Genomic DNA, 13,194 nt, shown 5'->3' with positions numbered 1-13,194 from the left:
TATAAAAAAAGCCATTTTAACATCTATTTTTACATATATTTGTAAATGCATTGCAAAAATGTAGATTTGTATTTTTAAAGACATACAGTATATTTGAAATGTATTCTTAAAAATATTTTTCCTATATTTTGTAATAAAAACGTTTTTCAACATGAGATATATATATATATATATATTTTTTAATTTTAATTGAAATATATTGAATATGGCCAAAATTTTAGCATTTCAAATACATTGTTTTTCCATGTCACGTGGGTCATCATTATCATCATGCCACCGCCCCCCCCCCCCCCATCATCCCATCTTGCCCTCTCTCCCCCCTCATGATCCCACCTCACTTCCTTCCGCTGATCATCCCACCTTGCTTGTTGCACTCCCCCCCCCCCCCCCCCCCCCGTTCCACCCTGCGCTCCTCCTCACCACCTTCGTTCCACCCTGCGCTCCTCCTCACCACCTTCGTTCCACCCTGCGCTCCTCCTCACCACCTTCGTTCCACCCTGCGCTCCTCCTCACCACCTTCGTTCCACCCTGCGCTCCTCCTCACCACCTTCGTTCCACCCTGCGCTCCTCCTCACCACCTTCGTTCCACCCTGCGCTCCTCCTCACCACCTTCGTTCCACCTTGCACTCCTCCTCACCACCTTCGTTCCACCCTGCACTCATCACCACCTTCATTCCACCTTGCACGCTTTCCTCTTGTCCCATCTTGCACCCGTTGCCTTATCACACAATCTAAACATTTCAGGATAGTAAACGCCTACTGCAAGCCTGATCATAACTTACAGCGAACGGGAACCCGGCCTTAAAAAATAAAAAAAAAATAAATCATGACTTGTGAAGAACTCTATACATGAAGGAAAGGCTTGTTTGATACATTTACAGAATGTAGCTTTTAAATGAATCCTATATAATTTACGAAGGGTATGTTCATGGGATGGTGTTACAGAGGAACTCCATTGTTACCAGTTTCTATGAGTGGAAGATGGCGGAATGGGCTCCACAGTGACAAGCAGAGATGAACACAGAAGGTGATGCTGCACAAAGAAGGAGTTGTTTCCTGTAGTGTAAGGCAGGGTCCTCATGTCATATACGGGTCACTCCGAGTGACCTGAAAAGTGCTACATTAGCCCCATTCGGGCAAGCCAGGCGTGGGTGCCGGAGGTGGGGCGTCCTGTATATCTTGTAGGAGGATTACGGGTTTAGCAAAGCAATGATTGCATGGCCGATACCCATCCAGCCTTCGGACAGTCATAACCAGGTGTGGTCAGCAGATGCTCCAGAATTACGTCGTCTTAAGGCTGTCATCGAGAGACTCTACAATGTAGTCATTATACCTACTCTGTGGGTTCCCATAGACCAGAAGGAAATCCTCCCCGTAAACGTGGACCAGATTTGCGGTTTCTCATACCCACCGTTTCAGTCTAAGAGGGACCCCCGATGACGGAGTGCACGGGGACCATTGTCCAGAATCTACTGCAAGAAAGACCTCCCAGTCTAAGTTTTATTGAGTGTCCAGAGAGGGTCCAGCATGCTCAGAGGGTCATCGTCAGCCTTGCTTGCCCGGGCCAGGCCACCGTCGTTCTGCGGCTGCAGGAAGCTCTGCTTGTTCATCTTCTGCTTTCCTCGCTGGGAAGAGTCCAGGTTGAAGGCCTCGGGGGTGAGAGAGGCCAGCAGGTTCAGAGAGGACGATGAGGGTGCGGCAGGAGCGTTGCTGGCCTCTGGTCCAGCCGCCACATCTTCAGAGACCGATGCATGATGGTTAATTGCTTCTACGGGGACGTCGGCAGCAGGACCGTTGGAAGTGGGCTGAGGAGGGATTGGAGATGGCGCCGGTTCCGGGTACGTCTGCGTGACGAGATCCGGCTGGGAAGAGCTTGGAGGAAAAACCGTCTGAGAGAACTCGGGTGCTGCTTGTTCACTTATTGCAGGGATTAGAGGCGGCTGATAATGGTTGGTGGCCTCAGGGCTGCCGGAAGACGGCTTAATACTAAGCTTGGCAATGGTAGCTTGGATGGAGCTGATGGGCATATCCCCTCCGAGCACAAGGTCCTGCGGATCCTGCAGAGAGTACAACTGGAAGGGAAATGGAAGGGTTAGCTGGGACCTCTGGGGGAAAAAAAATCAAAAATTACATTTATGATGTAGTCTGCAGCAGGAGCGGACTGACAACTCATAGGGTCCCCGGGCAATAGGGGATCATGGGGCCCCTGTGTCCTTGCCCAAACTGAAAAAAGCCTATGAAAAAGGTACCAGGGGCATCTCATGGGGCCCCCTACTGACCCCGGGCCCTCGGGCAGTGCCCGAGTTCCAAATGGTCAGTCCGCCTCTGGTCTGCAGTTGTTTTTCTGAATCCCCCCCCCTTTAATATAAATTTTATTACTTATTAGTTCTGCCCGTAGATTCATTTATTTTCCATTTCCTCTAATAAGGTGACAACAGTGCAGTGAAATCAAAGAGTGTAACTTGGAGTATTAAATGGAGGTTAAGGCCCAAGTGCAGCTTCCGATTTGAAAAAAATCAGCACAAGGGACATAGCGTAGTCAGTAGGATGTGTCCTTTGTGCCGATTCTCCTTTCAGTAGAAATCTTACTTCATCTATGCCTCCTCCAGACTGTAATCTTCCAGTACGGTGGGGGTTAAATCAATTAACAGAGCCCTACTATGCCCGGCCTTTCCATCCACTCCTCCATTCAAAGAAGCCATAGTACAGATTCTGTGAATGGAAGACAGTGTATGAAAGGAGGAGGTGGAGCTATCATTCTCCCATCGCTCCATACAAAGTCTGTGTTTCATTCATAAAGGCTGTAGTGTTGCTTCTGTAAATGCTGACCAGAAATGGGGGGGAATAGTTCGGCTCTCTTGATGGGAGCCTGTGACAGTCCCTTAGTTGTATTAACCTATTAACCCCCACAGCATCGGAAGATTATGGCAGCAGGTGGGTGGGGGGGGCAGGGACGAAGAAGGATTTCTACTAAAAGAAGAAGAATCAGTATAAGGGACATATCTTGTTGACTGCCCCTTGTGCTGATTTCTCTCTTTTTAATTTTAGCTACCCTTAGGCTTTATGTAAAAGGCAAGCAACTGCACAGAAGCTCTTGGCTGTGGGCTGACCAAGTCTTCCATGACTCCGACCTCTCCACTTTAGGACCCATATGGGCTCTCCAGGGCTGACACTGCCCACTGTGTTTCTTCTGGAAGACTATGGAGAATGTCTTCATAGAATTGATTTCCCACCACCTTAACCCCTTCACACCAGTGCCTCCCGGCCCTTTAGGGGGTTTCAAATGCCAGGAGTTGCTGTTGTTCCCAGTTGCTTCCACTTTGTTATAATCCCACTAACAGTTGAGCGTGGAATATTTAGTAGCCAGGAAATGTCACGGATGGACTTATTGCCCAGGTGGCCATCTATCACGGGACCACGCTTGGAGTCACTGAGCTCCTGACAGCGACCCATTCTTTCACCAATGTTTGTAGACGTGCGTTGGCGAGCTCCTGCTCCCCTGGCCCCAATCCGCTGCCATCTGGGCAGCAGCGGACCCTAACGGGGGCCCCACGATCCTTCGGTCCCTGCTCATCAGCCAGGTAAGGCCACTGGACCTTTTTCCTGGACCTCCGGGACTTGCGGCCTACCCGGCACCCGAAGCCGCGGCCTCGATTTCTGGCGCGGCCGACCCGGATCGCCGGGCATCAGCCCAGGCCGCCGCTGCTCTGTTCCCCGGTCCCCGCCGATCAGCCAGCCTCCCCAGGGCCCCCCTCACTGGCCCTGGGTCCATCCCGACCACCGGGTACCAGCTCGCCCGGAGCAGCCACGTGCTCGTCAGCTCCGGCGCCCCCGCGCCCGATCCGCTGCCATCCGGGCCCCTGAGCCTGCTGCCGATGTCCCCACCAACACCCTGAAGGGGACACAGACACTCCGTCCCTCCAGCGGAGCTCCGGCGGTCCGAAGCGGCTTGAGGCCTACCACGGCACCCGAAGCCGCGGTGTTTCCTGCCGGCCGTGGCTGGAATCGCAGCGGGACGCCTCCGCTCCTCCGGGGAAGCTACCACCACCACCAACGGTCCTCCTAACATAGGAGGGATCCACTTCCACCCCGACGCTCCAGGACATCAGGTACTCCACCAGGGGCACCCACTACCCATCAGGGAGCCCAACCACCATCCCACCACCAGCCACCAGGGATCCCACCACCCACCGGAAACCCTAACCACCAGGGACCCTTAACCACTATCCCTCCAGGGATCGCTACTAACCCACCAGGGATAGCACGGCCACCATCCCACCAGGGATCCCCTGCCCTCCACCCCACCTGGGACTACCAGCCACCTCCCACTGCGTTTCGGACACTGCTTCGCCATCCCTGACCAGCACCCCCTCACCTACCCCGACCCTTCCTGCAGCCCGCTCACCCCAACATGCCGCCCGCGCTCCTCCTCCTTGTCCCCTCCTCCATCCCTAAAACCGCCTTCCTCTACCCACCCACCCCCGCTAAGCAGCTCTATATCGCCCCCTCACTTCTCCCCTCTCCCCACTATGGCACCCACCACCTCCTCCTGCTACTCCACTTCCCCGCTGACCCACTTGCCACCACTTTCAGACCCAAGCGCTCCTACACCTCCCGTTCCCACGCCACCTTCCTCACCCTCCTCATATCAGCTGGGGACATCTCCCCAAACCCTGGCCCCTCACCACCTCACACCCCCCCCTAGAGCCCCCCCTGCTCACGCCAGCCGACGCGACCCCCTCAACCTCATACATGTACCCCTCCTCCCCATATCTATCCCCCCTCTCTCGGTTGCACTCCTGAATGCCCGTTCGGTTTGCAATAAGCTTACCGCCATCCATGACCTCTTCATCTCCCGCTCCCTCAACCTCCTAGCAGTCACCGAAACCTGGGTACAGGCCACTGACTCTACCTCCCCTGTGGCACTCACCCATGGAGGTCTCATCTGGACCCATTCACCAAGACTGAGCGATCGCAGAGGTGGTGGTGTCGGCTTGCTCCTATCACCGCTTAGCACCTTCCAGGTCCTCCCTAACCCGCCCTCTCTTTCCTTCCCCTCCTTTGAGGCGCACTGCATCCAACTCTTCTCACCCACCCCCCTAAGGATCGCAGTGATCTACAGGCCTCCCGGATCCATAGCCCGCTTCCTGGATGACTTCACCGCCTGGCTCCCCTTCTTCCTCTCCTCTGAGCTCCCCACCATCATCCTCGGGGACTTCAACATCCCCATCAACGACAACACCCCGGCTACTTCCCAATTCCTCCACCTAACCTCCTCCTTCGCGCTCACACAGCACACTCAATCCTCCACCCACTTCGGAGGGAACACCCTGGACCTTGTCTTCTCCCACCTCTGTACCCTCAACCAGTTCTCGAACACCCCCTTCCCTCTCTCCGACCACCACCTCATCACCTTCTCCATCTCCCCTTCCCCCAACTCCCCCCCTCAAAAACGCCAAACCATCACCAGCCGCAACCTCCGCAACCTGAACCCGGCCCCCCTCCACTCTGCCGCCGACCGCCTACACGACAGCATCCTCCCACTGTCATGTCCTGACATAGCCACCACCTTGTACAACGACTCACTGTCAGCTACCCTAGACTCTCTGGCACCCCTAACCACACGCATCATCAAACCCAGACCGCTCCAACCCTGGCAGACCGACAGCACTAAACGCCTCAAACGTCGCAGTCGTGTGCTGGAGAGACTATGGCGCAAAACCAGGTCCCCTCATACTTTCTCCCTCTACAAATCTGCATTTCTTATCTACACCTCCTCCCTCCACGCCGCCAAGCAGGCCTACTTTGTTAACCTAATAAACACCCTCTCCTCCTGCCCCCGCCGACTCTTCTCCACCTTCAACTCCCTGCTCTCCCCCCCCCCCCTCCTCCACTCAGTACCTCTCTCACCGCCCACGAGATTGCCACCCATTTCCACAACAAGATTGACGCTCTCCGTAAGGACATCGTCAACTTGCAATCTACCTCCCCACCTAGCCTCCCCACCCCCGTCACCCCTTCATCTCCCCCCTCCTCTGCCCTCACAACCACACTGCCCCCCTCCTCTCCCAATGCCCCGCCCACCATAACCCCCCCCGCACTGCACTCCCTCAGCCCTGTCACTACTGAGGAAGTCGCCAAAGTCCTCTCAAAAGCCCGCCTCACTACCTGCCCCCTGGACCCTATCCCCTCTCAACTCCTCCGGTCACCCCCCTCTTCCCTCATCCGCTCCCTCACCCACATCTTCAATCTCTCCCTCTCTACTGGCGTATTCCCCTCCCCCCTAAAGCACGCGCATATCACCCCCATCCTCAAACAGCCCTCCCTGGATCCCGCGGACCCCAACAACCTCAGACCCATCTCCCTGCTGCCACTCACCTCCAAGCTCCTTGAACGCATAGTCTACAATCGCCTAAGCTCCCACCTTACTGACAATAACCTCCTTGACCCTCTACAGTCCGGCTTCCGTCCCCTACACTCCACTGAAACTGCCCTCCTCAAAATCACTAACGACCTACTAAACGCCAAAGCCAAGGGCGACTACTCTGTCCTCCTTCTCCTGGACCTCTCTGCGGCCTTCGACACAGTTGACCACCCCCTCCTCCTTAATAAACTACTCTCCCTTGGCATCGGAGATACTGCTCTCTCTTGATTCTCATCCTACCTATCCCGACGCTCCTTCAGTGTCACCTACAATGGTGCCACCTCCCCCTCCCTCCCCCTCTCTGTTGGGGTCCCCCAAGGCTCTGTCCTTGGACCCCTTCTCTTCTCCATCTACACCTCCTCCCTGGGCAAACTCATACAATCTTACGGCTTCAACTATCACCTCTATGCTGACGACACCCAAATCTACCTCTCCACCCCTCACCTCACCCCCACTATCTCCGCCCGCATCACTCACCTCCTAAATGACATCTCAGACTGGATGTCGCTACATTTCCTCAAGCTCAACCTCTCCAAAACCGAGCTCCTCATCTTTCCCCCTGCCAACACCCCCCCCCCATCCTATCCATCATCACCAACAACTCCACTATCACTCCCGCCCCGCAAGCCAAAGTCCTTGGCGTCATTCTTGACTCGAACCTCTCCCTCCAACCGCATGTCAAATCGCTCACAAACACATGCAGGCTCCATCTTCGCAACATTGCCAAGATACGCTCCTTCCTCACCCCAGACACCACCAAACTTCTAGTACACTCCCTCATCATCTCACGCCTTGACTACTGCAACTCCCTCCTCACCGGCCTACCCAAGTGCAGGCTCTCCCCGCTCCAGACCATCCTGAACTCAGCGGCTAGACTCATCCACCTCACCACCCACTCCACCTCTGCCACCCCCCTCTGCCTCTCCCTCCACTGGCTCCCGATTGCCCAACGCATCAAATTTAAACTCCTAACCCTGACCTACAAAGCCGTTCACAACACTGCCCCTGACTACCTCACCAACCTGATCCCCAAGTACCGCCCTACCCGTACCCTTCGCTCCTCACAGGACCTCCTTCTATCCTGCTCCCTGGTCTCCTCCTCCCATGCACGACTGCAGGACTTCTCCAGGTCCTCCCCCATCCTCTGGAACTCACTGCCCCAATCCATCAGACTGTCGCCTTCCCTCTTCACATTCAGGCGCTCCCTCAAAACCCATCTCTTCAGGGAAGCCTACCCCACCCTCACCTAACGGCCATTCTCCCTCATTCCTCACACCACTTCATCCCCCTCAGCCACTTCCTATTGTTCCACTACCCCCTCCCTCCTAGATTGTAAGCTTGAAAGAGTAGGGCCCTCTTACCCCTCGTACGTTGTTTGTTGTTGTTGTACTGTGCCATGTATTGTCCCCCCTATTGTACAGCGCTGAGCAAACCCTTTGGCGCTATATAAACTCGTAGTAATAATAATAATAATAATAATAATAATAGAAGCAGTCTGCATGCCTAGGGGCTTGATTGTATACACCTGTGTCCATGGAGGGGATTGGAACACCTGAATCACATGATATGGAGGGCGGGGACAATACTTTTGGCAATATAGTGTAGAATATTGGAAAGGTTTTGGTGGGCTTCCTGGTTTTTATGTTAATCGTTCAAATAAAATATTGTTTATTATATTGTCATTAACAAATAATCTTTGATTGTGTTGCTTTGCTTGATGCTTGCCTTCCCCTTCCAGACCCTCTGCAGGTACTTATCTCTAAGTCACTCACCTTCCCTACCAAGACACCTCCAAGCCCCCGCAAGTACTTCTCTAGGCCACTCACCTTCCCTGCCAAGACACCTGCCACCCCCTGCAGGCAGTTATCTGCAAGCCACTCACCTTCCCAACCAAAACACCTACCACCTCCTACAGGTATATCTCTCCAAGCCACTCACCTTCCCGTCCAAGACACATCCAGGCCTCTGCAGGTAATTATCTGCAAGCCACTCACCTTCCCTACCAAGACACCTACAAATACAATGCAGGTACTTCTCTCCAAGCCACTCACCTTCCTGACCAAGACACCTACCACCTCCTACAGGTACTTCTTTCAAAGCCACTCACCTTCCCGTCTAAGACATCTCCAGGCCTCTGCAGGTAATTATCTGCAAGCCGCTCACCTTCACTACCAAGATACCTACAAATATCCTGCAGGTACTTATCTCCAAGTCACTTACCTTTCCCACCAAGACACATACCTCCTTCCCCTGTAAGTACATATCTCTTAAGCCACTTACCTTTCCTACCAAGACACCTGCCACTCCCTGCAGGTAATTATCTCCAGATACGGACCTTTCTCATCTAGAAATTCACAATCCCCTACAGGTACTTATATCCAGCCACCCACCTTTCTCAAGCAGAACCCCACAACCCCCTTGCAGGCACTTACCTTCTGAGAGGAAGAATGATGTGGCCTGCTAGAGGAGGGAGTGCAGACCCCATGTCTCTGCAGAACTTGCTCCGCATGCTTCAGAACTGCCTCGTAGCAGAACTTCAGATGTATCTGGGAGAAAAAAAAAATGGCACACTTGAAATCTCAACATTGTCGTCTTTGTTTGGCTATCATCCGGGGTCACCATCTACTTCCTGGATTGAGAGGTCAGCTCAGATGACATATAAAACCTGGTGTCTGCTTGGTGGTTCGCAAATGTCTGACCAGGCATTCATGTTCCCCAGTATCTGATCTGTACATCAGACACTTCACATTAGGATACCGAGGAACCTCCATCCAAATCAGCAGTGCCGTACCTTCTCCTGCAGCATGTGCTTCCTCTGCTGCCTCATCTTCTTCACCAGCTGAGCCAGGTCTGGGATGCCGTTCCCGGCCTCCACTTCCTGCATGGCGGCATACAACAGGCAGAAGGCCCCCGTCCTTCCCACACCAGAGCTAAGGAAGATCAAACAGAAATCAAGATCGGGAGGAAAGAGTCAAATCTGGTGTATCGTGATATATTCCAGGTACGTAGCCGGAAGGAGACCCACTCACCTGCAGTGCACTACAATGGGCATGTGAAGGGGGCGCTGGTGCAAGTAGTGTTTATGAACATCCTGGATGAACCACAATAGGTTTCCTTTACTATCCGGGAGTCCTCTTTAAAAAAAAAAAAAAAGAAAGATATTTTCAGAAACATACAGATGAATGATGTTAAAGTGTATCCTACTGGAATGTCTTTTCTTGGGGTCCAGTGAAGAACACAAAGAAGATCATCAACTGTTCATGAGGACTGGATACTGAGCAACCACAAAAAAAGTGTAGTCCAGTCCAGGATAAACCCTCCTCTACTCAGCATGCCTGTTTTTGCAGCAAAGCAGTGTTGGGAGTACGACCATAACAACAGACCTTTGTTGTCCAATGGACGCCAAGTAAAGCATTTTAAGGGGAGTTCAAAAACGAGGAGGAAGATCTGTACTGGGATCTGGTATTTGTGGGGGGGGGGGGGGGGGTAGATCTGCACTGGGGTGTGTGAAAGGTTTTGTAATACTCCGTCTACTGACCCATGCAAAGAACATACACCTGACCCATGCAGAGAACATACACCTGACCCTGACCCATGCAAAACATACACCTGACCCTGACCCATGCAAAACATACACCTGACCCTGACCCATGCAAAACATACACCTGACCCTGACCCATGCAAAACATACACCTGACCCTGACCCATGCAAAACATACACCTGACCCTGACCCATGCAAAACATACACCTGACCCTGACCCATGCAAAACATACACCTGACTCTGACCCATGCAAAACATACACCTGACCCTGGTTAGACTCTTACTTGTGCCACAGTATTTTTTTTTGAAGAGAAGGACTGTGTCACGTTCCCGTGTATTTAGTAAATAGGTTCATGTTTTAGGCCCCTCCCACTGTCAGAAGAATCATGCCGCAGTGCGACGCCTAAAAAAAAAATAAAACAAGTGTCCCCTGCAGTAGATCCAACGTCAATCATGATGTCCGCCACCGACCCAAAATAAAAAAAAAAAAAAGGTTCCGTTCCTGACGATGGCTTCCAGCCCTCTGCCTGAGCTGGCTTGACAGTTCTTAAATATGTGAGGGGCGGGGCCGCCCAGGGACATCACTGGAGTGACCCCGCCCCATGTGACAGCATTGATGCCACATGGGGTGGAGTCACATGCGTGATGTCCCCGGGTGGCCCCGCCCCTTACATATTTAAGGACTGTCAAGCCAGCTCAGAGGCCTGGAAGCCATTGTCGGGGACGGAACTTTTGTTTTTTCTTTTTTCGGGTCGGCAGTGGACATCATGATTGACATTGGATCTACTGCGGGGGACATTCTTTTAGTTTTTTCTTTTAATAAAGGACTTGTCAAAGACAATGTCCTGTCTTTTTTCACACTACACTTTTTGTGAATGTGTAGGGGTACCATGTAACCCATACTCATTCACATGCGGGGGGAGGATCTGGGGGCCCCTTGTCAGATTCTGATAAGCCCCATGCCCACAGAACCCCACAACCACCGGCCAGGGTTGCAGGGAAGAGGCCCTTGTCCTCATCAGCATGGGGACATGGTGCTTTGGGGGGGGGGTGCCCCCCATGTTGAGGGCATGTGGCCTGTTATGGTTCAGAGGGGGGGGGGGGGGGGGGGGGTCGCTCACTCATTCCCCCCCCCCTTCCTGACCTGCATGCTTGGATAAGGGTTTGGTATGGATTTTGGGGCACCACGCTATTTTTTTGTACATTTTGGCTTGGGAGTTCCCCTCAAAATCCATACCAGACCCGAAGGGCTTGGTATGGATGGGAGGAGGGGAACCCATGCCGTTTTTTTTTTAAATTATTGTGCCAGTTTTTAAATGTAATTATCGCTTTTTTTTTTTCCCTTCACTATAGCTCAGAAATTCAGCTGTCACTTTCCCCCAGCTAAAAGAGTTTTTCTTTAGTTTATTTCCCCAAGTTAAAAGAAACAATGTTTCCTTTTAGTTTCTTAAAAGAAACCAAGTTTCCTTTAACTCTGCAGAAAGTGACAGCTCATTCTCTGAGCTACAGTGAAGAAAAAAAGCTGGCAATTGTATTTAAAAATCGGCACCGACATACACTTCGTATAAGGAAAAAAATTCAGAAACCAAGGAATTATTATCAATGGAGCTTTTCGTGTGTGTGTGTGTGTATTTTTTTTCCAAGTATTTCTGCACACATAGCAGTTTGTTTGGAGTGCAGGTGAAACTTCAGACTTAGAAATTATGTTTCTGCAGGTATATAAACCATGTCGGGGACGTACAGCTCCGGCCAGGAGGTGAACTGGAGGTGAATGATGGAACGTTTCAGGCTCTGGTCTTTGTACTGCAGTGAGATGACTCTCTCCACGTGCGTGTCGGCCACCTTATGGCTGGTCAGAGTCAGCGTGACGTGTCCATGAAGAATGGGCTGGCCGCGCTCGGTGGGGAAGTAGCGTACAACTTTTTGCTGTGGAGAGAACAGGATATATTTTATACACCGATCTGAAGAAAGTGACAACAGTAAGTAGAATGAGAAGAGCAAGTGGATCATACTGAGGGCTATCCATGAAGTCTCACAACTATATTTGAACACCCCCCACTATACAGCCTAACTCTGAAGTTTATAAAATTTGTCCTGTCAAAGTGTAGGGTTGAAAAAGTGAAAGAAGATAATTCAAAAATATGCAAAAAGGGTTCGCTGGTGACTGGATCTGATGCGTATTGCACATATCTGTAACCAGAGCTGGCGTGGAGCTGCCGGGCCGGTGGCCAGGCCTGGCGTGGAGCTGCCGGGCCGGTGGCCAGGCCTGGCGTGGAGCTGCCGGGCCGGTGGCCAGGCCTGGCGTGGAGCTGCCGGGCCGGTGGCCAGGCCTGGCGTGGAGCTGCCGGGCCGGTGGCCAGGCCTGGCGTGGAGCTGCCGGGCCGGTGGCCAGGCCTGGCGTGGAGCTGCCGGGCCGGTGGCCAGGCCTGGCGTGGAGATGCCGGGCCGGAGGCCAGACCTGGCGTGGAGATGCCGGGCCGGAGGCCAGACCTGGCGTGGAGATGCCGGGCCGGAGGCCAGACCTGGCGTGGAGATGCCGGGCCGGAGGCCAGACCTGGCGTGGAGATGCCGGGCCGGAGGCCAGACCTGGCGTGGAGATGCCGGGCCGGAGGCCAGACCTGGCGTGGAGATGCCGGGCCGGAGGCCAGACCTGGCGTGGAGATGCCGGGCCGGAGGCCAGACCTGGCGTGGAGATGCCGGGCCGGAGGCCAGACCTGATGTGCAGAAGCTGGGTTGGTGGCCAGACCTGGCGTGGAGATGCTGGCTCAGTGGCCAGACCAGGCTTGCAGAGGTTGGGTCGGTGACCAGACCTGATATGTAGGGATGGCTTGGTGACTAGCTGCACAAATGGTCTGGACACTTACCCAACCCGCACATACCAGGTATGCTCACCAATCCAACCCCTACACACCAGAACATGCAAGTCTGTCAAGGACAATGCTCGGTTCTGTTCCTATATTTATGCACTGTGGGTTGGTGTCCTGGTGTAAAGATCTCCTGTTACAGACAGTCCCAATGGCGGCCATTTACCTTCAGTAATATGTATATCTAATATACAGTACTAGTTGTATATGTAAGCTGGAATAAATATTGCAACATGTGCATGTTTTCATGTACTGTCTTCTCTGTTCGGAAGATTTCTCCATCTTTTCCTGTGCAGGTGACACATTGTCATATACATGACACATTCCTGCATTAAAAATGGCTGTGTGGATACAGTTTGGCAA

At 52.9% G+C, this 13,194-nt stretch overlaps 1 protein-coding gene across 1 annotated transcript in view; it reads right to left on the bottom strand.

Moving 5' to 3' along the window:
• Nucleotides 1-846: 846 nt before the first annotated feature.
• The window catches only part of PTPN23 (protein tyrosine phosphatase non-receptor type 23), a 77,743-nt gene continuing 65,395 nt past the window's right edge, over nt 847-13,194 (bottom strand). Inside the window, exons 21-25 of the mRNA XM_089666773.1 lie at nt 11,709-11,893; nt 9,454-9,558; nt 9,216-9,354; nt 8,857-8,970; nt 847-2,072 (exon numbers count right to left, since the gene is read on the bottom strand). Of these exons, the coding sequence (XP_089522899.1) occupies nt 1,494-2,072; nt 8,857-8,970; nt 9,216-9,354; nt 9,454-9,558; nt 11,709-11,893 (1,122 nt within the window). The 3' untranslated portion in view covers nt 847-1,493. The remainder of the gene's footprint in view (nt 2,073-8,856; nt 8,971-9,215; nt 9,355-9,453; nt 9,559-11,708; nt 11,894-13,194) is intronic.

Source organism: Staurois parvus, unplaced genomic scaffold (assembly GCF_062004578.1).
Source record: "Staurois parvus isolate SC_StPar_1 unplaced genomic scaffold, SC_StPar_1.0 ptg002837l, whole genome shotgun sequence".
In the NCBI taxonomy this organism is placed as follows: domain Eukaryota; kingdom Metazoa; phylum Chordata; class Amphibia; order Anura; family Ranidae; genus Staurois; species Staurois parvus.
Note: the sequence above shows the minus strand (reverse complement) of the source record. Positions and strands in the feature narration are given on the sequence as shown.